Raw genomic sequence first — 26,353 nt, 5'->3', positions numbered from 1 at the left:
GGCGACCGCGTCCGAGGCGGTGGCTTGCAAGAGAAGAGGATGACGTCGCGGAGAAGGAATTGGCGACTGTTGAACTTCAATGAAGTTATCTGACTAAAGAATTCGAAAGTAATGACAAGATTGAGACTGCTCCGCGGACTTCAATGGATTTGAATGCGCGGCAGAATAAAACGGAGTTGAACCAAAATAACAGGCGCTGCTTGAAGTGGCCGTTAGGGCGACTCGGGAGACTGCAGTTATTTTAAGATACGTTTTCGTTCGTCTTCGTAGCCAAAATTGTGACGCTGTTATTCCGTAGATTTCATATTATGGCAGAGTGGAATGTTTTGCTTTGAAAAGCAGTGTGCTTCGAATGCAAAAATTCTTTGTTGACCACCGATCCAGTGTGAAATCCTAACTATGAAGATTTATTTATTTATATTTGTGCTTTATGGTGCCTTTGAGTTGACTCCAGGACTTCCAGATGTAGTGCACATAGGCGAGTATGCAAAGAATTACTCATAACAAAAGCTGTGTATGTAGTCCTTCGGTAGTTTTTTTTCAGTTGCCACTCCTAGTAGTTCATAGTAGTGGAATTTTTACGCTTGTCTTGAATATAATGTTATGTAGTCCGTGTAATTATTTAATGAAACTGATTTAATTTGATCTCCAAACTAGTTTTTTCGCATTTATTAGGATTCAATAGAATATTTTGTACTGTGAACCTCCGTATGGTTTTCTTTTCTGCTACTAAACTGATGATTATTTTATTCTGCTAATAACGGAAGTACTGAGTTTGACATCTCTCTTTGATGGGTCCGACCCCTCTTGTGAAAACTAAAACGTATGAATTAGACAACAGAATATTATTTTGAATACCCTTGCGGGAGATTTGTTCAGATATGGGTTTGTGTTTTCTTAAGCAGGTATCCGGTAAGCAAAAAAGATGGAGGCTGACCTATATCTATAAATTGGGCGACTTGAGTTTTATTTTGGAAAGAATAAAATCTTGCTCCGTGATAAGCAATTCCTTTCATGTTGGCCAGGGCAATCGGCTTGTCCTACATGGTATTTTTAAAAAGGGTAGAGAATCGATAAAGAACGCAGTATTTATTTAATATAGTCTACTATGATATACCGATGAGACCAGAATGCATTTGTAGACCGAAGGCTTCCGAGTTAAATTTCATAGATATTCTCCAGAACTGTATGTTAATGGATTTTACTGCCATTTTATGTCATAATGCCACGATTGCGATGTTATTACAGAAAAAGTGCGAATTAGACTGTAAAGAGTAATTTACGCCTTAAGAAACTGGATTTAACATTATATCATCCCCCCGGCTATTTTAAGTTCTTCGTGCCGTTTTCATAGAAATCTAATCGTTATCGAAACCTGAGCATATCGCAATCCAACCTTTCTGAAATTTTTTGGTGATAATCTTTGTTGCTAATAATGAGCGTATTTTCTCTCCTGTAAGGTATGCATTTTAATCACGAAATAATACTTCACGGCCCTGCTTTTCATTCATACAGAACTTATCTAATGGTTTATGTGTCTTCATAATTTCCTTAGAATTGAGAAAGGGTTTAGCATTGCATAGTTCCAGACTTCTTTTCATGAAAAATCCGTGATTGTTTAATCATTAAAACTTTGTAATTTTCACCATGTAAAAATTACAAAGTTTTAGTAATTTAATAATATTTTGGAAGTTAAGAGAGTATTTTATTTTGGAACCTCTAAACAATTCTGGGGAAAATACGCAGATGAACCATTAAAACTACGTGTGTGTAGCGGTGACATGATGAATCGTTTTGGCGTCACCTGGCGCAGGTCCTCGTTACATGTATCATATGGTTTTGTAAATAATCTGTCTGGTCAGCTATGAGGCCAAGAAAAAGTTTTTACAAACACCGAAAAAAACTTTTCCCCTTGCTCAATATAAAGTTAAGTGTGCCCAATTAACAAAAATGTCACCCAGACATTAACCCCATCACGATGTAGTTGAATTGGTTCGTTTTCCAAGGATCAAAAGCTGACGTGCGTTCCAAACGTACTAACCACCGCAACAAGTAATGTATACTGTTAGCAAGGTTTTCGACTTCTATCTTTACATCGACCATAATGTTATGTGCGATGATGATGAAAATTAATTTTCAGTTTACTGTTGTAGAATACGCAATTAACATCCAAATATTCCAAGTTCCTTCAGTTAATTTTTTTATGATTAATGAATTCGCTTAGCCACAATTTCTAAAAAATACTCTTCGCTTACCCACAAGACCGGAAGTTGAAATTTTTAACATTCATATTTCTGTAAAGAGGCTTCGACAAAACTGCTTATTGTTATTTTCCCCTAGAATAGGGTCACAAATCAATTGATGAATTATATTTCTTGAAATGGAATTTTAAAACTTGGTGTAACGCGGTGATACTACTAAAAGACATGCATACGCTTCCAAACGGTTGAGATATTTTCTGATTTTAGAAAAATTTTATGAACCCATAGATAAATAGGCGGCGAGAAACAGTTGGAAGAGGATGATGCCAGGAAGGCTTTGGAAGGTGATAAACGACATCTGCTACTATTATCTTCATCCTTGGCCATCTTACTTTATTCCATTTCTCTCGGGGAGGTTGGCCATTAGCGATTAGTGGAGCTTTTCAGTGTCTCCATAGAAATAATCCCTGTATTCAAACTCATGCTGTGGATGAGGAAGGACAAGTTGAGGGAAATGTCTCTGGACCAAAGAGTTACATATGATCCAGTCCTTAGAACTTATGTAAATGAATATTCCTGGCCAGAAAGACACAGAATCACTGCATGATGTAATGTCTCGGGAACTGTTGATTTACTTTCTGTTATTTATCAATGAAATTGACGAATAACTGTTGCATTAGGTACCCACATAGTTTTCTATTAGAACATTTGCATTTATCATGTTTGTACGTATCATTACTCAAGCAAATGAAATTGTGTGCCTTGAAGTTTGGAAAAGCAAGGCAATACCTCAGTTTTGCCAAACCCCTTCAGGATTATTCAATTCCATAAATAGAATACAATATCTTCTGCACTCCTACTGCAGCATCCATAGTAAAATCATCGCATGTCTTGAAAGTACTGCATGAGACTTGAAGGGTGTGTCCCATAAATAGGTAGCATAAATCCGGGGGAAAATGTATTGCATATCCAAGGATACGATAAAATTCTTCAAATTACACCCTTGTGTATCGACACACCAATTCCAGCGCCTCTGCCAGTTGCGGTACACTTCCGGGAAGTTGTCCACGACAACCTTGCTCAGGCATCTCGTCACATCCTCTTTGACGTCATCCGGCGTTCCAAAATGGTGTCTTCCAAGCTCCTTTGTATTCTTGGGAGAAAAAAGAAGTCCGACGGTGCACTATGACTTTGGAAACATTTCATTGTTCTGCTAATATACTGACTCTCCGGTGTAGATTGGTATTAAGTATGTCTGTCACTTTTTGCACATTTTCGTCGAACTTTGGCGATGTCCTGGGCGTTCCTCGTCCTCAACCTCCTCTCTACCCTCCCGGAACATCTTGTGCCAACGGAAAACCATTCCTGGGACCAACTATGGGACATTGATTCATTTTCTGAACCCGATTTTTCTAAAATAACACAGAATTTGATCGCGTATCGTTGCTCCTAGGAGCGTCTGAAAAATGTTTGAAAAGAACATCATGGATGCGTGACGCGACTTTCGAACAGGTGTTTACTCTGGCAGTGATCCGCGCACTTTAAGGACTCGCAGACAACTGACGCGGGTCGCGTTGCTCGTCCAAAACTCCCACCACTTTTCTCGCCGCACATCGCCCCACTCCAGCCATCCACGTCGACTAGAAAAAGTCAATCTAAATATTTGCGGGGTAGACCCTGTGTGAAGCGTTGGTTTGTTTTCCTCCTGGACATTAAAGAGACTCGTTAAAAATCCAAGGAAAATTAACAGCTGACTACCACGTGGTCTTAAGGAAAACGATGATCATCACTACGAGCCACCTAGAAGATCTATTGCTTTTTTTATTAGGTATTCTACCAGTTAAGGTAGGTTTTGGGTGGACACAACTATCAAACAAACATCTCTAAAAAAACAAAAATCAACATCCTACTCGACAAAAAGTCCCTCTTCATCCTGTGTACTTCCTACCTTCCTTCATCTCTTTTGACATCCCTATCCTATTTCTGCCCTTTCCTTGTTTGCTTATTCTCCCCTCTATTACAGTCTTCAACATCCCACGACCGATCAATATGCTTTTAATTCATTTTTCCTGCCTCTTTATGATTTCACCCAACAATCCCCTCTCCTCGTCCACCATACCTTGCGCATCTTCGTTTGTTTACCTTTCTGTCCACTTCACCTTCTCCACGCCCACATTTCAAAAGTCTCCAATCTATGTCTATCCTCCTGCTTCAGCGACCATGTTTCCACGCCGTAAATTACTCCATACCAAAGTTTTGACGAGCCTTCTATAAACACCCTTACTCAGCGTCCCTGTCATCGACTCCCTCCTTGTGAAAGCCTCTTTGCACAGTGCAATTCTTCTCTTAACGTCCCAATTACATTGACTGTTTTGGTCCAAAGTACTTCCTTGATACGTATAATGTTCCACCTGCTCTAGCTTTTGCCCTCCTATTATAATGGTAACCTTAGCCTTTTTCTTTTGGAAAATCACATATTCTTTGTTTTATTTATATTGATTCTCATCCCATATCTATGGCACTGAATATCCGATTCACTCAGCAATGTTTGCAACTCCTTTTCTGACTTAAAAACTAAAGCTTGGTCATCAGCAAACCTAACTGATTTTACGAATTCCTCTCCGACTTTCATACCTATCTCCAGTTCTACCCATGCCTCTTTAATCATTTACTCCGCATATATCGTACGTTGAACAGCATCTGATCTCACAAAGTCTTCCGGTCAGATTCCTTCCTCATGGATGCTACGAATCTTTCTATGTCCTAGCTTATTAGCCTAAGTTTTTTACGATACAGTTCTCCTATATATTCATTCCATCTCTCTAGGATATTTTCTGTTTCCACTATTATCACACCCGACTTATCTCTAACTGATGACACAGATCTTCCCTTTTTACTTCCCGATAGTGTTTTAACCTTCTTGTACAGCGCACCAATTTCACCCTTCCTCTGCAAACTTTCCACATCCTCACACTGCGTCTTCCACCATGCTTCTTTTGCTTTATTTGTTGCCCGCCTCAATTTATTGTTTAACTCTTTGTACTTCATTTTGCCTAACTCTGTGTTTACATTCTTCCTTTCCTTCTCTCATCTATCTCATCCGTGACCCATGGTTTCCTTCTCCTTTTCCCATCAACAGTCCCTACAGTTTCTTTTCCGGCTTTCGATATCCTTTTTTTGATGTATTTACATTTTTCATTGATAGTTCTCAGCTGCTGTCCCTCCATCACGATTGTCTCTACAGCCTGATGATACTCCCTTCTTGTCAATCCAGTTAATGCTTCTACTTTCCATTCCCTAACCTGCCGCCCTTGCCTTACCTCTTTGAAACCGGCGCTACACTTCATAACAACTAATTTGTGGTCGGAGTCCGCATCCGCTCCCGGGAAGGGTGTGCGAATTTATTACACTGTTCCTAAACCTGTGTCTAACCAGAATATAATCAATGTGATACCATTCTGAGTCACCTGACATTTTCCATGTATACTTGCGTCTTTTGTGGTGTCTAAACCAAGTTTTGGTGATGACTAACCACTGTCTCCTGCGTAATTCAATTGCTTTCTCCCCGCGGTCATCCCTCCTACCTACTAAACCGTAGTCCCCCCACCTAATCACTTTCTCGTCTTTTGCCTCACGTCCCATTCCAATCTCCCACCACTATCAAATGTTTCCCGTTTCCTTCTTCAATAGTGTTTTTAACGTGACACCATCACTTACTGGCCGCCCCATTGGGGTCAGACGCCTTAGCAGCCACCTCACCGAGGAACATACGCTACGTTGATTACCTTTCGTCTGGCTCCTAACTTTTGACCTTTCTTGCATGGGTGACCCTACCAAGAGCCATTATCATTACTCCCGCCAGCACAGCTCTAGGGATCATCGTAACGCACAAGCCCTTCCATCACGTCAAGGTTGTAGTCCATGGGAGGGGATCCATTGCTTACCCGACGTTAAATTCCTCTTGGGTCTATCATCGGGATAGGTTCTCAATTTCCGGTAGAGATAAAGAGCCTACCCCGCGGGGAAGAAGCGAGAGGAATTTATTCAGCCGCTAGCCCAAATAAACATTAGTGCGATATGCGCTTCACACATACCTACATTAAAGAGTATTCGTATGAACGAAGTGCGAAGTCCAAAAATAGGAGCCATCATTTTACATTATAATTATTATCGTAGCGTTGTGCTATCGTAACGTTTACGTTATCGTAGCTTTATGTTAACAAATATTCTTCTTCTGAGAGACGATGATTCCAAGTTTTAGCTTGTCGAACGTTGGTACATAACTTCAAATTTCGGGAATTATTGATTATCCTATGGCCTATCTATCTTGGAAACTACCTTCTCATCTTCAATTTAGCCATTTTGCTTGGAGAAAAGCCGTGCAAATATGCTGCTGGGTTGGAACATTTGGCTGGAATTATTTTTTCTCTATCCCTAATTTGTTAGGAATCGTAAATCTTTTTTTTATTTATTTATTTGTTTATTTTTATTTACACAATTACGTTGCAATTAGGCAAATTTCCTGGTGGCAGCGGTCAAGTTAGGTCAAAGATAACTCTTACGACGAAAATTACATACGAACACATAAAAACAGATGAGAGACAAAATAAGTTTTAATAAATTTTAAGTCGAGTGATTTTACATTTTAGTCCCAGTAGCTGTCAGTCAGTCGATGGAAAAGCCGTTCGGAGATACAATGTCTTGAAGATAAAAAGCCAGGCAGGAAAAGTGGAATAGCGAAACTAAACAATCATCCGTGGTAGATTTTGATGGACTTTTTATCCGTTTTCTAAGCCTTTTCAGAAAAATTGACCCGGCGCGATGGGTTGGTGGGGGAAAGGTATGGGGTGGTAGAGGCTTTTAGGTTTCTTTCCGCGACATTGTGAAATAGAATAAAATATAATGTAAAATAGTTATAATTTTATATTATATTACTTTTTATAGAATGTCTCATGTTTTCTATATTTATATAAATGTGGACGAATGTGAGATATGGATAGCAGGGTTTATTCTTATTGCCGTATTGATTAAAGTAAAAATGCGAAGTTTTACGAGGGGCTATTTTAAATTTTTATTATTATTACTAAAAAATAATCGAGATAAAAAATTAGTTTTTATTTGTTATTCTTTAGATTTCTCTGCATATTCATTCATCCCTCCCAGCGTTTCTTGGCTTTCGAAGGCCATTATTGTAGAACTCATCACATCTGAGCCAACTATGCACTATTTTTGTATAGAGCATTACAATTTATTTTGGAAATAAAAAATAATTTACCACAGATTTATAAAAACATTATTTGGAATTACTGGGTGTCCTGTCAAGAATGAATAAATATGATAAAGAACTTCCTAGGCTTTCCTAGATTTTTCCTAGATGTTTTTCAGTTTTCCTAGATTTAAGAAATGCCTTACAATGTGAGCATTTTATTTGTTCCCACTATCACCACTCTGGCTATGCCTCTAAATTTGAGCCATTGTTCAAATTAGAACTTCTACTCCTTTATTAGAACCATTGTTAATAGGAATTCTTGACAAAATTATTCATACTCCACTAATTGTGTGAATGACACGTAAGATGGGTTCATAAATGAGCTAAGAGATGATGAAATTAAGGATTATTTATTATTATTTGCAGTTTTTCGCTTAACTATAATCATAAGATATATACTTAGGTAGGTATTTCTATCATATGTTAAAAGTCTTCCTCTTAAGATAGAGAGTCAAAGATTTTTGTGGATCACTTTAAGAATTGCTAATTCCTGTAATAATTGTAGTAAATAAAAGATTGAAAAAACAGTTCTTTCATTTAGTTTTCTGTTTATTTTGAATTTTGAATGCTATTGTAACGTTATTTTGAATACATTTATATTAAGCAAAGGTAAATCACCATACTGTTTTCTTTGGCTGCCAACTTATCTGTAAGCAAGTGAATTAAAAAAAGCTGCATGGTTTTTTCATGAAAAATATTTTCTTTTTCTAATAAAAGCATGTTTAGAAAATAATGTTTTAACTACACTAAAAATACCTTTAATTTGAGAAATGCTTTTCATGTAAAACATCTTTTTAACTGACAGACTTTTATTGAGTGGTGCTAGCGATGAAAAGTTTTGCCTGTAAAATTAAATTGTGTCCTTCTTCATTTGAATTGAAGTAGGAACTGCACTTTACATGAAACAGCTACCTAATATATAGGTCAATATTTCAAGGTTCAAATAAATAATAGTGGAGTAAAACCCTGTTTGAAAACCTGTCATCATATATTTCAGGCAAGAAATTCTATCATTTTTTTTTCACTGACCACATGTTATTAACAGAAATTTTTAAATCTAAAGTGTTCTGTCCATATTGAAAAACTGAAATTTCCCACTTTAAATTAATGTTGAGCTTTAAAAGTGCGCTGCTTTAAGTTCAAGTATGCCATATTATGGCAGCCTTGACTTCAGTAACGTTAGGAGCAGAAGAGAGAGAATCTTAACTGGTAAAGGGTTGTGGAATGAAAAACCTAAACTTGAAGCAACAGAATTTTGTTAATTAAAAAATTTAGTTTTTTATACAAATGGGTGGAGTTACAATTTCCAAACCAGCTCGTTCAGCAAATTTAATGTTAATGAAAAAATTCAAATTCTAATTAAGTCTAGTGTTCACCTTTATTTCACTCTATTTCATTCTAAAAGATTGACACTCATGAACATGTTATCCTGTGCAACTGACTCCCAAGGTAGAAATCAATTTATTTAGAAGCTTACTCTGTCCTAAACAAAGCATCAATTGGATATGCATAAGTGCATTGTGTTAAAAAATAATCATAATAACTTGACAAGCATTTAGTAATGTGGAGTCATTATTTTTCTGGTGAGTAACTTACAATATCACAACTAATTTCTATTTTAACATAATGTAATTTTGGGATCATTCATATAAATTTAGTCTGAGAATAGTTTAAAGTACTAGCTGCATTAATTATTATTATTCCACAAACTATTCACTTTACCTAGGCATATAATTCATGTTGAACTTTTTGGTAAGGATTTTCTACCAAATCTCTATTGAGTCATGGCCTAAATGCAGTGTGGAAGTCTATCTGGTTAAGCAGTTGACTGTCAGAGTTGAGTAGAGTCCCTTGTTTTGACTGGGTGATGCCTCTAGGCACCCTTAACTTCACCCTAGCCCTATGGCTTCTTGGGTACCACTTCGTTTTTGGTCATTGGAAAACCATGGGCCCAGAGAATGGAACTGGACTCCCTAATCTGAAATGTAATTTTCACATGATTTAGCAAAATACAAGGTGAGCTCAACTTTCAGGTTAATTTTTGTGGTGTGGTTAGGGCCTAAATATCCTTTTGCCAAAAACAACTTAATCCAGTGACAGAATTTATAGTTTAGATATTTGTGTTGGCCACCTTTTAGGGAAATTTTGAGTAATATTCATAAATAGCTCAGGCCACTAAAATTTGTAAAACATAAAATTCAAGTGGGTAGTGAAATGTAGCATGTTAAGGGTTTAAGGCTTTGTAATAGGTTTCATCAATCACTTATCCTTACCCTTTAATCCTGGGACAGGTGGAATATTCGGTCCTGATGACTATGATTTGGAGTTGGCATTTCGATATGCAGTGGATAGGATCAACATGGATAGGAACCTCTTCCCTCGAGGAAGGTTGAATCCACTCATTGAGAAAGTTTCCCCGTCAGACAGCTTTCAAACAGCCAAGCGAGGTAAGTTAGTTAAACAAGTATCCAAGGCAGCAGTGTGTTTCATCAATTGAAACAGAAAAAAAATGGCCAATGGTCTTCAAGTACAGCATATAGTATTACAGCTTTGTAGCATATATCAGGAAAAGTGAATTGTAGTAGAGTGTCCTTAGGCAAGAGTTCTTATTAGATGTTCATCTCTAGTTCAGCTTGCATACATTTATTTCCATATTATTGGTTTTCAATTTGATTTTTCATTTTATACCCAATGCAAACTCATTGAAAAGGACCACCAAAAGTTATGCAATGATTGTTTGAGTAAGCACTCAGCTAAAGATTATTAATCTGCTGTATGCTTGAATACATTAAAAATCTCAAGTGTGACATTTACGTGTAGTTAAATAGTGCTGTAATAGGACTTGAGTTAACTAGTGATATTTTCAGTGTGTAACATGACAGAGCAAGGGGTGGCTGCAATATTTGGCCCTAGTTCACGTTTGACGTCAAGCATTGTACAGTCAACATGTGATACACTGGAAATCCCGCATTTGGAAACTCGATGGGATCCAAAGCCACACCACCGCAGCTGCCTACTGAACTTACACCCATATCCTCAATCATATTCTCGTGTAAGTATTAAGCAAAGTATGTTTTGATGCAATAAAACTAAGAGTGCCATGGATGTTTATAGCCTCCTATTCATTTATCTCAGTGTGTATATGTATGTGTTGAGAAATTTGTATTTGTACTAAAAATTAAAAACTATTATTCTTGATTTTGACTGGATATTAATTTTTGTTTCATTGCGATGGTTTGTAAAATGCTACCTTGTTCTTTGCTACATTTTATCACAGTTGATGTAAAAAAATCAGGCTCCCTGTTCTTACAACCTTTTATAAGTTCTCCTCATCCACATTGTCCAACTCAGTATAATACAGTCAATTTCTTTCAATACTTATCCTTTAGTTACTGATTAATCTACCAGTGGTAGTCGAATGAAAATCAAACCTCCGCCATAATACACAAGTCTGCAAAAGCTGGAAGCTAGTATCGGAACTGCCATTGCTGTGGTAGGATAATGCATAGCGACAGCTCACAGGCACATTAAGCTGTTGGATTATGCCCTTGTAGGTGCATGGATTGGTTGTTGTAGCGGGTGTTCAGTTTTCATTTGACTGCCCCTGATATGTTTATTAATGCCATGCTGATAAATGTAGAATAATTTTGAACATCTTGAATAAATATGATATTTTAATTTAATGGTAGGCCTTAAAAGATTTATTGAAAGCTATGCAGTGGAAGTCTTTCACAATTATTTATGAAAATAATGAAGGATTAGTTCGTCTGCAAGAAGTTCTGAAAGCACATGGACCATCTGAATATCCTATTACTGTGAGACAGCTTGGAGAAGGCCATGATCATAGGTATGGAAATAATTCTGTTTTATTTATTTCCAAAAATACTATTTGTTCTAGTTAACCTTCCAATGGAAATCTTTGCTAGAGAATTAAAAATGAAATACTAACCGGCTGCAAATAACTAAAAATATTGGTACAATCAGGCCGCAAATTAATCAGTCCTTGTTCAACTCATTATATCTTATCATTAATTTCATCATTTTTATATAACTTCCTAAAATTTTATTTTTCAGCGTAGAGGACTCTATTTTTTTAATGTTTACTTATCGATGTGAGAAAGCAGAAAGAAATTTGTTGATATTGTTTTAAAATATTATTACAAACAATTTTTAGAAAAGTCCATGAGTTAAAATTTTATTTATATCAATTTAAATTTTGAATGCATATTTTACAGACCACTACTGAAGCAGATACAGGCATCATCTGAATCTCATATACTTCTTGACTGTTCTGTTGACAAAATTGCAGAGATCCTTAGACAAGCAAAAGAGGTGAAAATGATGGAGGATTACCAAAGCTATGTCATAACTAATTTGGTAAGTAGGTATGATCTGGCAGTGCATAGGTACCTGATGAAATGATGGACTTTTATCAAAATGCTTGAATGGTTTTCTTCTGAGTATACCAATTGCCACACTAAAGCTCATTTAAAGATATCTGACATGCCTCTGTTTTTAAATCAGATGGTTTAAATTTAAAACTGTAAAGCATTCTGTTTGACCTGTAAGTCTTTATTATAGTTTTTTCACTTACCTTATCAGAATATTGTTTTAAGAGGTATTATTTCATTTATGAAGCTAGGGTCACCTAGCAGAACAGTAAAAATAATATTGTGTTGCTGCCAGTGTTTTAAAAATAATTGTTTTGGAAGATTTAAGTGAGTGAATTACTTGATGGCATTGTGAGGAAATAATAATAATAATAACTTTATTGTGCTGTTGGTCAAGAACATGACATAGAACACGGTTAGCAGGGTAAGGAAAAGAAATAAAATTGTAATAATAATAAGCAAAAACATTACTGCACAGAACACAAAAAACATTTTTCTTATTCCAATTTGTCAACTAAGAATTCATCAATACTTTAATAACACATGAGGAGTAAGACCTTGTTAACTTCAATTTTAAAGTCAGTGACAGTGGACTTATTTTTTATGTTCACCGGCTGTTTATTATTAATAGGTGAGGTGCATGATGCGGGCCTTTCTTCGATATAGTGTGGTTGATTTTTCAGGTGCACATTCTCCCTTCCACGTGTCAAGTGATCATGCACGGTTGAATTTGATAAAAACAAACATCGATTCTTTCTTACAAGTAAAGAGCAATGAAGGGTGTACTGTATATGTATGGCTGGGTCATTAAGTTCAGTTCCTTAAATATTGGAATTCCTGGGGTCTTCATTGGAGCATTCACCATTGCTTTTACAGACATTTTTTGCATGGAAAATGCCTTCATTGATGCACTAAAGCTCCCCAGAAGACAACTCCATAGGTTAAGTAGGAATGAATTTTGTCATTGCATACCAGTTTCAAAGTCTCAAGATAGGGAGCTGGGGCAAGTTTCCTGATCATGTATGTCCCAGTGGCCATTTTATTGATTATTTCATCAATATGAGAATAACAGTCAAGATTTTCACTTAGAGATAGTCCCAAAAATTTTGTTGAACTGGACTGGTAAATAGATTTATGTGAATCTGCTCTTAGAAGATGACTGAAGGTAGTTGGATTAATTTTACTATGAAATTGTAGAAAACATGATTTATTCTCACTCAATAGCAAGTTATTTTACCTGCACCAGTTTGACATGTTTGTTGGAGTATGACAAGCTGAGATGTTAACATCTGTAAAATTCTCTCCCATGCTTAATGTATACAAATCATCAGCATATAATATTACTTTATTATTGGGTAAATACGTGTAAAGGTCCTTTATGAATATAATAAATAAAAGTACTGACCCTTAGGGGACTCCACAATTTGTTTCAACTAGGCTGGACCTAAAAGTGCTGGCACCAGACTTATGTTTGAGATTTATCTGGACCATTTGTTTATGATTTGAGAGGTAAGATCTGATCCATGATAAAGAAATGCCATTAAATCCAATGCTGATTAATTTATAGTAGAGTATGTTGTAGTCTATGGTATCAAATGCTCTAGATAAGTCAAAAGAATACCAATTCTTTCTTTATGATTAGAGAGTCCCCAGATGATTTTATTAATTAGTTGGAGGACTGCAGTTACCGTTGACTCTCCCTGAATAAAGCCATCTTGGGAAAAATGTAGAAGATTGAAGAGGCTAAAATAATGAACAACTCGATTGTAAAGTAAATTTTCAAAAATCTTAGAGAAAACAAAAATGATTGTAATTGGCCTATAATTTTCTGATTCACTGTATGATCCTTTTTTATGGATATGAATTATCAAAGAGGTTTAAAGTTCAGGGGAAAATGGCCTTTAGAGAGAGAGTTTGAAAGATAATCTTGGTTGTCCGTTTTATGATTGGCTTAGGTACCCCATTGTACCCTACAGACCATTTATTTTCAATAGTTGTAATGATTTTATAAAATTCTTTGGAGTCCACTGTTGTGAGGAATATTGATTTTTGACAGATTTTCATATTGTGAATTGGTGGGCTACTACTTATCCCAAGTTGACAAAATTGACTACTGAAGCAATTAGCAACAGTTTTCATACTGGAATATTATTGAAGTTTATAGTAGGAGGATTTTTTTGGCTCACATTACTGCTTGTTTGTTGTTTAATAAAATTCCATGCAGCTTTGCTAAGATTTCTTGGTGTTGATATACACTGGTTGAAGTGATTTCTCTCACATGCATTAATCTTAAGTTTGTTATGTTTAAGAAGTTCTTTTTTAAAAATAATGAAGAATAAGAAGTTTTAAGAATATTTTTCTGGAGGGAGAAGTCTAAAAATTTGCCCTGAAAATGTTGATTTCTTACTCTAGCACCCATATCAAGCAACTCGGGTGAAAATTTTACATTTCTATGACCTTGTTTGGAGGTAGTGGTTTTTGAAGGAAAAGCATGGTTATAGATCATTAAAAACTTGTTAAGGGAATGATTAAATGTAGCATCAATATCAAGTGTGTTGTCATGGTCCCCCCACAATTCTTCTGTGGAGCACATCCAGAATTCCTCAATGTTTGCAGGATTATAAAATCGTTTACTGACATAAGTAGGCTCACTAGAGCCAAGGACATCCAACCTCAGTCCAATGTCAAGAGCAAAGTGGTCCAAGAGTTGATGAAACACCGTCTCATATGCAATTACATTCATTGGTAAGTTGGATACAACTAGGTCGGTAAGGGTAGATGAGTGTAATGCGTGAGAGAGAGGTAATTTGGTCTCACAGTAGAAAGCTATCAGGTAAATGTTTTATCATTTGGTTAATGAAGGACCAGCACGGCAAAGTAATTCTGTCAGTTTGGACAAATCCATATGGATATGTTTTGAATAAATATTCACTTACTTTGAATGTGTTACTTAGAATGATAACTGTAGTTTAAATGAAAAATTAGCTTTAAAAAATAACTCATGTCATTTATACAAATATATGTACAAATGAGGCATGATTTATTTAGATCGATGCTTCAAAGGTCAACGTATTAATGGTGGTGTTAATATGTATAGTAAAATAATGCATGATAATGGTAAATATAAGCTACAATCAGAGGCAAATCCAACGTTATAGGGCTGGGGGTAAATCAAAATTATGCTATGCAACTGATGGAACAAGTGAATCCATCAACTGTATGCAAGAACTATACCCAATTAAACATTTTGTTCTGACACCTTGTAATTCGCTAAACTGAAGACACTTTTTCACTGTGGCATATTGCAGGGTATGTTTGTGTATTCTATTAATTGATGGCAAATTATTATTATTATTATTATTACTTTTTATTTGCCCAGAGATCACAATACAAAAATACCAGGTGGGTGGAGTATGTACATGATATAAGGCACGTCAAATGAGGAGCAAAGACACAGGCTCAGTTAAGATACATAAAAGAATAGATGCTCATAGTCACATAAGTGTTTGGTACAAACCCATGAACATCGGCTGTTCTTAAATCTTAAATTATGATGGTCAGTATCCCATTTTAATTAATAAGTAGGAGGAAATTGAAAATAAACAACTTGGCTTTTCCACATAGATTTTTTTTTTATTTTTACTCCCTAGGTTTTGTTATGGATCTGATGATGTGATACCATAACGAAACTTAGGTAATAAAAATAAAAAAAATTTATGTTGGAAAGCCAAGTTGTTTATTTTCAATTTCAATATGAAGATTTTTCCACGAAGTGATGCCAGAAACTGTTTTATTTATAATATAAGAATGCATTATGCATATTACCTACCAATAAAATGTTACTAAAATGACTGGGAGCACAACCTTTTTTAAAGTTCTGAAGGGTCAAATGTACGGCAAAAGCTGCATTGCATTCATTGGCTGACATGCTTGAAATGAATAGGCTAAATAAATGTGTATGAAACAACAATTAATCACAATTGAGCCCCAGCAAACTACTCCTATCATCTAGCCGTAAACTTCGACTTTCTCATGCATTTTATGGTGCGAAATGTTTTAGCTGTAGACTGGGAACACTGGGGGAAAGGGATTCACTGAAGCACTTCTCTAGGTGTGAGACCAGTCACCAATCTGGCAATTAGTAGCTAAAGAATGGACTCCTTTGAATTCTTCTTTTTTTCTCTTCATGGGAAAAAGTTGTCATATATTGCATGCATATTCTTCACAAGTGATAATCCAAATGTTGGTATTGTGTAGATAAATCTCAAAATTGCATGAGTGTGTGCAAGCTGCGGACTTGCGCTTACCTGGGACTATAATGGCGGAAGATTAATTTTCTTTTATATTTTTCCTCAGGATCTACACACTGTTGATGTTGAAGAATTCCGTTTTGGTCGTACAAATATCACTGGGTTTCGTATGGTAGATCCTCAGAGTACAAGCCTCCAGAATGCTGTGCATGATTGGCAGTATGAAGAAGTGAGGTTTGGAAGGCGAATTAATATATCTCCAAATACTGTTAGAGTAAGCATGATTTCGAAGTTGTACTTCTACCATATGACATAAGTTTCAAATTCTGATATTTTGATAAATATTTGAATAAAACTGCCATATTAATCCTGTCATATTCCATGTGGCTCCATAGACTGAAACTGCTCTAATGCATGATGCAGTCCATCTTTTTGCTCGAGCTTTGGTTGAAATGGATCGAAGTCATCCAATAAATACTTCACATTTGTCTTGTGATGCAGCAGAAAAGTGGGAACATGGTTATAAGCTTATCAACTACATGAAATTTGTGAGTAAAGTATACCATTCATAATTAATCACGAGTCTTTTTATCTAAGAGAATGTTTGTTTTTGCTCAATTGTTGTACCTTTCGTATTAGTCATTTGCTGTAGTTGTTAGTTCATATCCTAATTAAAATAAAAAACATTAGGTAAGTAATACTAATTGGTAATTTTGTAGGAAGTATAAGGGTAATCTCTATTTTGTTGGAGTGAAAATCATCTCTTGGTTTTTAAAATGTGCATTTTTATTTTCAGATGGATCGTCCTGGGTTAACTGGGCATATCCGCTTTGATGTGTATGGAAAGCGTGTTGATTTCCCTTTGGATATAATTGAGTTAGATAGGGATGGATTTGTAAAGACTGGTTTCTGGGACTATCGCAGTGGGATAAATTATACACGCACAGAAACTGAAAAGTTGACAATTATTTCTGAAAGTTTACAAAATAAGACTTTCATTGTTTCATCAAGACTGGTGAGATTTCATTTCATATCACTACACTCTTGATTTGGTTATGATAACCTGCTAAGAGAAAAATCTGCCAAATATGAAAACATCGGAGTCATAATATTTGCTTATTATGCATGTTTCACATGCTAATAAGTCCCTCTGAAAGATGTAACCATTTAAATGTTGACGTGAAGCATTTAGAGTAGCTTTTTCCAGTTTTAGTATTTGTGAATCAGTTGCATTTGAATCTTATAAAGGTGGTTATAAAATTTCAGACAAAAGTTGTTCACATAGCCCTTTCTGAGCCTGAAATCTTTCAATGTTTTAGCAATGACCACAATCATAAACCCCTTTTCTTTTTTAAATTACTTATTTAGGGGTTAGGTGGTAGAAGAGACTCAAAGTCTCAATCTCACCCTGAAATAAAGACATCTATCTATCTATCTATTTTTCTGGACTGTTATGTTTTTTTAAATATAAATTTATTATTAATACAAATAAATCAGCTTATTGCTTTTGTGTTTTTAATTTTCAAAAGGATATCCATGTGCATTTCTCGTAACTGTTGAAGACAGAAAACGTTCATGTCCCAGGATAAGAATGTGGTCCCCTGCAATTTCACATTTGGCAGGTTTTCATATGTTTCTTATTCGTTTTAAGTCTTATTCGTTTCATATGTTTCTTATTCACATTAAGTCCATTCAAATGAATTATAATAGAAAATGTATGCTACCTTTTGAAAACTTCTTGCAACAGGGTGCACCATATCTAATGGAACGAGAGCCAAAGGGCACTTTCACTGGCAATGACCGGTATGAGGGATACTCTATGGATTTAATTGATGAAGTCTCAAAAATTCTTGGCTTCAAATATGTGTTTGAATTGGTACCAGATGGGCGCTATGGTTCTTTAGATCCAAAAACTAAGAAATGGGATGGCCTGGTCAAGCAACTTCTTGAAAAGGTAATTAAAAATTCATATTTTATTATTGAATTATTTATTTACAGTTGAAATTACTTCAAGTGTGACATGTACAAGAATAAAAGGATGATACATCTTAACAGTCTCAGGCAATTGGTTGATTTTTCTATTAGAGAGAAAAATATTTTGAGTGCCTATCTTTAAGATTTGTATTCGCAAGAGTTTCAGGGTAACATCACAGCATTCATTGGCTTGGATAACTTTTGGCTATACATGTGATCCCCAATCATCAAAAAAATCAGTTAACTTATATTTGAATAGCTTTGCTGATTCTGTTGTAATAATTTCCTTTCACACTAGCTCAAGCATGACTATTTAACTGCTATCAGCGCAGAAATTAATTCCCATAGCACTCAGTATGTTCTCTGCATTCTTAAATGGAATTTTAAATATCCTGAGTTTTTCATCTAGGTTTAATACTTCATTTGAATAATCTCATCTGTGTGATAAAAGAAATTAAGGCCCATTTTATTGAAAAAATTCAAATATTATTATCTTGTTTCAGCTAATACTGTTTTAACCATTTCCATGTTACTTCTGAGTCCTCATAGCAGTCAATGCTGTTATGCTCTGCATTCCCAGGTCCTTCCTAAAAATGCTTTTTGTCCCAACAAGCTTATTAGTGTGGTATTTTAATTTTCAAGGATGTAGAAGTACATTTCAAATGGCTGGTTATTATTTACTAATCTAGAATTAATTTACCGATCCATGTCAACAGACCTAGTATATACTCTGCAGCTTTGTCATTCCTCTGGATGAACTGCACATTGATGTGGAATAGTATGGCCCAGCCTTGGTTTGTGACTTGATGAGCATGCGCAACTTCGCAACACCTTTCCCTGCCTATGGGTCAGCGCAATGAATACATGCACTAGTGCTTGATTTGTGTTGTGGGTTGCAGTTTTGATGGATGGGTTGAGTAACCTATCATCATTCAATGATCACTGTTCAATCAATGAATGGTGAAAGACCACTGTTAGATTTGAAGATTCTCTTCTTTTTAAATATGTGGTTTCAGTAAGAAAATAAAATTCAAATCCTGCAAGGAATCATTGCCCCAGGTAAAAGAGATAAAATTATTGAAGAATCATCTTTTTTTTTTAATGATGAATGTTTTCAAAATGAACTTGCATGAACAGTGCAAAATAAATGATGCAATATACAAATATTCAGATGGGGAAAAGCACCTCAGTGCAGTTTCTCAAATTATTAAGTTACAATTGACTTATATTCCATATATAAGGAAAATGCTAGGCTGTTTTGTTTGCTGTTAACATTTTCAGCGATGACTACTAGTATTTAGAACAGTATAAGCTCACAAGAAGAGTAAAAACATGCCTGAAAAACACCACAACCTTATTTTGTGTGTAATTTCTTTGGCAAGGAAGAAAAAACTTTTGAGTGACCTATCTTCAGTTGCAGAATTTCTTGAAATGGTTATAAATGTATTTGCAGGAAAGAACAACAGAAGTTGGTAAAGCAAGCTGTATAAATAATGTGCTCAACTGTGGGTCTCGACTTCACTTTTTCAAATAAGCAAATTGGCTCATTATTTATGAAAACTTATTGAATTTTTTACTATAAAACTTCAGTAATTATAATACAGAACATTGTTCTTGGCTATGATAACTCCATAATATTTATGAATCTATGGAGTTTGTTTCATTAGATGTCATGTTATCATGTAATCTGTTTCTAAAGTTGACGGTGCATTTTGATTTAATGTAAATATTTATTTATTGTAAGAATCCAAATTCCTTAATTCTTTGAATGCAACAATGGAATATAATCAAAGTGCCAAAAATTAGGAGTTATGACGCATTTCTGTTGGTGTACAGATAATTTGTGTTATTTTTGAATACATACGAGGGTCATCCGGAAAGTAGTACCCGTTCGTGCCGCATGAAGTGCTGACGACGCGAGTAGCCGCTGGACGAGGTCAGATAGCTTCAGTGGCTTGTCTGCCTTCTCTGAGCCAAGTTGCGTGACGCTAGCATTGCCTGTGTTGTTTCTGTGATTGTTTACAATGTTTAAAAAAATTGAGAACGCCGCCAGTTGTGAAGTGAGGGCAGTGATTAAATTCCTCAATGCAAGAAACGTTCGCCCATGTGATATTCATCGCCAATTAAAGGAGGTGTATGGAGACAATGTAATGGACGAGTCGTCTGTTCGGCGGTGGTGTCGCAACTTCAACATGGGGAGGGGGAACACACACGACGATGAGCGTTCGGGGAGACCGTCTGTCATTACAGACCAACTGGTGAGCTCAGTTGACGAATTCGTGAGGAACGATCGGCGCGTCACAATTGATGACATCTGTGAGCATTTTCCCAATGTTTCTCGAACAATTGTTCATGAAATTGTTAAACACCATCTGCATTATGCAAAAATTTGTGCAAGATGGGTCCCTCGCGTATCTCAATGAGCTGGCGGCGAAGGACTATGCAGCAGGAATACAGAAACTTGTCACACGTTATGACAAATGCCTTAATTTGCTTGGAGATTATGTTGAGAAGTAGTTTAAAGTATCCTCTTTCAAATAAAGTTTTTTATGTTTGTTAATATTTACTTTTGTGTCTTTATTTCACGAACGGGTACTACTTTCCGGATGACCCTCTTATAATGTTTCAATTTTTACTTTTATAAAATTATAATTGGCAAAAATTATGATTTATTCATTAAGTGAAACAATCATAAACATTTGAAATTCGACTTATCTCTACCATGAAGTAATATTCTGGTCACTGTCATACTCCCTTTAGATACCTGCCATTCTTGAATATTTAAACACTTATTTTTATTTCCAGAAAGCTGACCTTGCCATATGTGATCTCACTATTACTTATTCAAGGGAGCAAGCAGTTGATTTCACAATGCCCTTTATGAATCTTGGTAAGTTTCATACTTTGTCATTGAATTACATTTCTCCAAGGACTCCTTCCAACAGTATTTAAAGTAAGAAGATTTAATCTAAGGAGCTCAATGGCTAATTTACATTTCTGTTCTTTTACATGTCCTCGGATAAGGTATAAGCATCCTTTACAGTAAGCCTGTGAAACAGCCACCAAATTTATTCTCTTTTCTGTCACCATTATCTGTTGATGTCTGGATCTATATGGCTACAGCCTATCTGGGAGTGTCTGTCGTTCTCTTTGTTCTTGCACGGTAAGAACTAATGGTGTTTTTTCACTTTACTTTTATCATAAAAATATTGCTTGGATCCTTACTTTGAGGAATAAGATTTTAAATATTAAGAAGTAGTTATAGGCAATGAAACAGTAAACCCACTATTGTTCCAACTGACATATATTATATCTAGGTAAGTTAATTTACTGATTTTTTGGACAATTATTTTGACTTTTATTCTTTCGACTAAGAGAATCATGACTGGCAATTCACTACTTTTAGTGATATCTGAGTATTCAACTTAAAAATCAGGTTGTTTAAAATTGAAAGTATGAACTGTTTTATATATAAAAGATTATTATTATATAAGTACTGCTTCTGCTGTAGCATGCTACAGTTTTTGTGAATTGACATTTAGTATAACATCTCTAAAACATTTTTATGATATTGCTATTTTCACTTCTACATTTACTTAAAAGGTTTGATGTTTTGTTAAACATAAGTTAGTCTGAGTGATGAGGTCCTTTTTTGCGAACAATAGTGGTTGATTTTTCAGGTGCACATTCCCCCCTGGCCTCATTGTCAATTGACCATGCACATTGCTTTTGGTAAAAACAAACATTGATATATTTTTTCGAGTAATGAAGGATGCATGGCAGCTTTAATAATTTCATTTCCTCAAATAGTGAACCTACTATGGTTCTAATCTGAGCATTCACCATTACAGGTACAATTATTTGTATGGAAAATGCCTTAACTAGAGGCTCACAGAAACTTAGTCAATTGGTCAAGTAGACATTATTTTTGGCATAGTATACCAGTTTCAAAGGTTATAATGAGGTAGTAGGGGCAAGTATTATAATCATATATGTCCCAATAGCTATTTTATGACTTCTTTAGCATGAGAATACCAGTTTAGATTTTCAGATGGAGATAGTCCCAAAAGGTTTATGGATCTGGAATGGTGAATTGATTTATTGGAACATGCTCTGAGAAGGAGGGTTGAAATGGGCTGATTAACTTTATTATGGAATCATAGAAAACCTGCCTATTCTTATTCAGCTGTAAGTTTTTTGACCCACACCTGTTTGACATTTTGCTATGGTATGACAAGCAAATGTTTTAGCATATATATAAAATTTTCTCCCATGCTGATATAGATGCATCATCTGCATATAATATTACTTCACTATTGCATAAATAAGTCTGAAGATTGTTAGTAAATATAATACGAGGGTCATCCGGAAAGTAGTACCCGTTCGTGAAATAAAAAGACAAAAGTAAATATTAACAAACATAAAAAATTTTATTTGAAAGAGGATACTTTAAACTACTTCTCAACATAATCTCCAAGCAAATTAAGGCATTTGTCATAACGTGTGACAAGTTTCTGTATTCCTGCTGCATAGTCCTTCGCCGCCAGCTCATTGAGATACGCGAGGGACCCATCTTGCACAAATTTTTGCATAATGCAGATGGTGTTTAACAATTTCATGAACAATTGTTCGAGAAACATTGGGAAAATGCTCACAGATGTCATCAATTGTGACGCGCCGATCGTTCCTCACGAATTCGTCAACTGAGCTCACCAGTTGGTCTGTAATGACAGACGGTCTCCCCGAACGCTCATCGTCGTGTGTGTTCCCCCTCCCCATGTTGAAGTTGCGACACCACCGCCGAACAGACGACTCGTCCATTACATTGTCTCCATACACCTCCTTTAATTGGCGATGAATATCACATGGGCGAACGTTTCTTGCATTGAGGAATTTAATCACTGCCCTCACTTCACAACTGGCGGCGTTCTCAATTTTTTTAAACATTGTAAACAATCACAGAAACAACACAGGCAATGCTAGCGTCACGCAACTTGGCTCAGAGAAGGCAGACAAGCCACTGAAGCTATCTGACCTCGTCCAGCGGCTACTCGCGTCGTCAGCACTTCATGCGGCACGAACGGGTACTACTTTCCGGATGACCCTCGTAAGTAAAAGTGGGCCTAGTATTGAGGCTTGAGGTATCCTGCATTTTTTTCAACTTCACCAGCCCTAAAACTGTTGGCACCTGACTTACACTTGCACTTTGAATGCAATAAATCTTCACCATTTGTTTGTGGTGTAAAATGTAAGATCTGATTTAAGGCACGGTAAAGCAGTACTATTAAGTCCAATGCTGAGTAATTTGGAGTAGAGAATGTTATGATCTAAGATACCAAATTCTTTAGATATGTCAAAAAAATTCCTCTTGTGTTTCTGATAAGAAATTCCCCAAATGATTTCATTAATAAGTTGAGATGATAAGGGATTTATCCAATTTTTGAAACTGATGAATGATCATGACAAGAAATTGATAAAGTTTTACTGGAAAAATGGCTAGATTATAACTGACTCCTGGTTAAAATGGTACATGTAGGTAAATGTGGAAAATTCCAGGAGTTATCAGTTAGATATATGTATTACGGTATGGCACATGTATAGGAATAACATGATCAATTCACAGTTTCCTGGGAGCAGATGCAGATCCAGGTCACCATTTAGAGTTCATGAATTGTAACATCAAATCCAATGAGATGAAAAGGGAAAAAATACAAACAAGTGGAATTTTTAAGCTTTCATTGGTGTGCAAAGGAAGGCGCATCAGGAAGCAGTTGATAAAATTTTGAGACAATTTCTGCAACTATCCCCCCCCTTATCAAATTTTGAGACAAGATAAGGGGGGGGATAGTTGCAGTAGAAAAAAGATGAAAATATTTAAGAATTTAAGACAAGGGATTAAGAAAGCTGCAAATGAAATAATAGGAATAATTAATAGTGAAAGGATTAGGAAGCTATAGACTACAGAATATTAGGTTATGATTAGGAAGATGGATGAGAGAAGAAAATGGAAAAATGCAGGCACATCATTAGGGAGAAGAAAGCACAAAGACAATAAACATACTCTGCCAGAAATGAATTGGGAAAAAGAAATATGGTAGAACGAGCATTATGAGGATATGGAGAGTTTAGATAAACACAATGAAAGGTGATAGTGGTAGTTTTTAGGGTAGACAACTGACAGCTAAGGTCATTTGCACCATTAGAGATGGATGGGAAAGGAGAAAGGGTGGAGAGAAACCCAGCATTGGTATTTGCCTACTTTTAACCAAAGGCACCAAGGGGCCTACAATTTAACTGTTGGACAGTATACTCACTCAAAGTGCTCTCCTCGAAGCTCCTCAAGTAAGGATTGGGATACCACTGAAAAATATCTGCCAGCTCCAGGATTTGAACCCAGGATCTCTGGGTGGGAAGCCAGTACATTAGCCACTGCACCATCCCATGCAGGCCAACGAGGGTTTCTACTTTCAGAATGTTTTTTCTCCAATAATTCCTAGTTTGCGGTTAAAATTACATTTCAATGAATAATGCGAAGAGAAGAGGATTCATAATATTTTAATGGTATGCAGTTAATATTGGTCTGCAAAATTTAGTAATTCAGAAGACTTGTAAATGAGTTATAATGAATATTTTTCCAAATTATAAATATCAGCTGTTGTTCTGTGAAAGGTAACAAAACATGTATCTCCGAAATGTTTCTTATCAATTAGTATGATTTTATTATTAGAGTTAATTTGGTATTAATGAATGCATAAGAAGCAAATATATAATTTTCTCCTCAGCAAAATTCATGAGAAAATTAGTTCTTTAATCAAATTCTCTGGTGATTTAAAAAAAAATATTGTTCTTTTTGAGGCTCTATTAGGTATTATAGAAGTATAGAGAATACTTTTCACCATCCTGTTTATTGAGCCATTAATAGTGGCTGGGAATGTCTAAACTGTTTGTTACTCATAATTGTATATTGGCAATAAAAGCCTGTTGTAATACCCCAAATTTTGGGACATCAGGACATTACATTGTAGGCTTAAAAATTCAGTAATGTTTGAATTTTAAATTGAAATATTCACCATATGCTTCTACATTCATCTTTGTCTTAGTATTTTTATAGTCCTCAGAATTTTGAAGTTGGGTATGTCAGAGTATTAAGGTTTGCAAGAAATTTGTTATGAGGGTAGGACATGGCATATGTACCCTTCTTTCTTTCTACTCAGCCTCTTTGTGCGTTCCAGGATTCAGAGAAGTCTAGTATGAGGTGTGTATTTATTCATCAATCAATTGAATTATGTGAATGATAATTTAGCCAACTGTTATATATTGTGAGTAAATCTTATTTCATAATTAGGAATCTATAAAATTTGATATACATATGCGACCAATTTTCCATATTGAAACAATTAATCTGGAAATAATGACTGTCAAATACCAAATGGTGTGTAATCTACAGCCAATACATATATAAGAGCAGATAAAATCTTTCAGTATCAATGGTTCAGCCTACCTTTGTCAATGTGGAGATAAATATGTGAAGGACTTGACTGAGGAATGTCAACGTCTGTAGTCTTCTGGAGAGTTCAAAGTGTTCAGGTTGAAGGGGGGTGGAGGTAGTGTTTTTCAGGGAGGTGAGCGGAGGGGAAGGTGGTTGGGAGTAGAGGGTTATGAAAAAGGGATGGGGTAAGTTTCCATGAACATTTTTTGTATGGCTTTGTTGTTTTTTTAAAATTCTGAAACCAAGTTATGCAGATTTAAGTTATCATTCATTTATAGTCAAGTTGCAAATTATTAATTATGGTGACCACCTAGTTGACTGAAATATTGATATTGAAGAACTATTTTTTTTGTAGCTCTAGTGGGTTTTACATGGACCTTTTGGTACTTACCTTGTTGGTAAGGTTACTGCCAATTACTTTTTTTTACATATACTGAAAGAGTATGGCATATAATCTGTGTGGGATATGACAATAACAGGCCATTAACATAAATAAGTTGTATTTTGTAGGATTTTAGTTGCATATTAATACAATGCAACACTTCACTCAGTTAATTAAGGCATGCTTCTACAAATTTAACAAATGACATGAATAGTCAAGAGTGTATTTGAAAATTTGAGTAATAAATGAGTAAAGCACTCAAAGAAAAAAATTGCAGGCTAACAGATTCTTGATTAGAGGTGAGGATGGTTGGAATAATTTGTTTACTGAAAGAATTGGTTGGTAGCAACCTATCAATTTGGAGGAAACTTCTTAATTTATCCTAACTCGAAACAAG

The 26,353-nt window shown here is 35.5% G+C and overlaps 1 protein-coding gene across 2 annotated transcripts in view; it reads left to right on the top strand.

Moving 5' to 3' along the window:
* Nucleotides 1–268: 268 nt before the first annotated feature.
* Nucleotides 269–26,353, top strand: part of LOC139694643 (glutamate receptor ionotropic, kainate 2-like) — a 41,886-nt gene continuing 15,801 nt past the window's right edge. Inside the window, exons 1-11 of one of the 2 annotated variants that reach the window (XM_071593143.1) lie at nucleotides 269–478; nucleotides 9,762–9,917; nucleotides 10,338–10,522; nucleotides 11,160–11,317; nucleotides 11,706–11,802; nucleotides 16,218–16,385; nucleotides 16,507–16,659; nucleotides 16,908–17,126; nucleotides 17,859–18,065; nucleotides 20,891–20,975; nucleotides 21,110–21,248. In XM_071593143.1, coding sequence (XP_071449244.1) covers nucleotides 400–478; nucleotides 9,762–9,917; nucleotides 10,338–10,522; nucleotides 11,160–11,317; nucleotides 11,706–11,802; nucleotides 16,218–16,385; nucleotides 16,507–16,659; nucleotides 16,908–17,126; nucleotides 17,859–18,065; nucleotides 20,891–20,975; nucleotides 21,110–21,248 — 1,646 coding nt within the window. In that variant the 5' untranslated portion in view covers nucleotides 269–399. Of the gene's footprint in view, nucleotides 479–9,761; nucleotides 9,918–10,337; nucleotides 10,523–11,159; nucleotides 11,318–11,705; nucleotides 11,848–16,217; nucleotides 16,386–16,506; nucleotides 16,660–16,907; nucleotides 17,127–17,858; nucleotides 18,066–20,890; nucleotides 20,976–21,109; nucleotides 21,249–26,353 lie in introns of both variants that reach the window. The other variant, XM_071593135.1, reaches the window with a different exon arrangement.

Source organism: Hetaerina americana, unplaced genomic scaffold (genome assembly GCF_022747635.1).
Source record: "Hetaerina americana unplaced genomic scaffold, ioHetAmer1.1.p SCAF_1, whole genome shotgun sequence".
In the NCBI taxonomy this organism is placed as follows: domain Eukaryota; kingdom Metazoa; phylum Arthropoda; class Insecta; order Odonata; family Calopterygidae; genus Hetaerina; species Hetaerina americana.
Note: the sequence above shows the minus strand (reverse complement) of the source record. Positions and strands in the feature narration are given on the sequence as shown.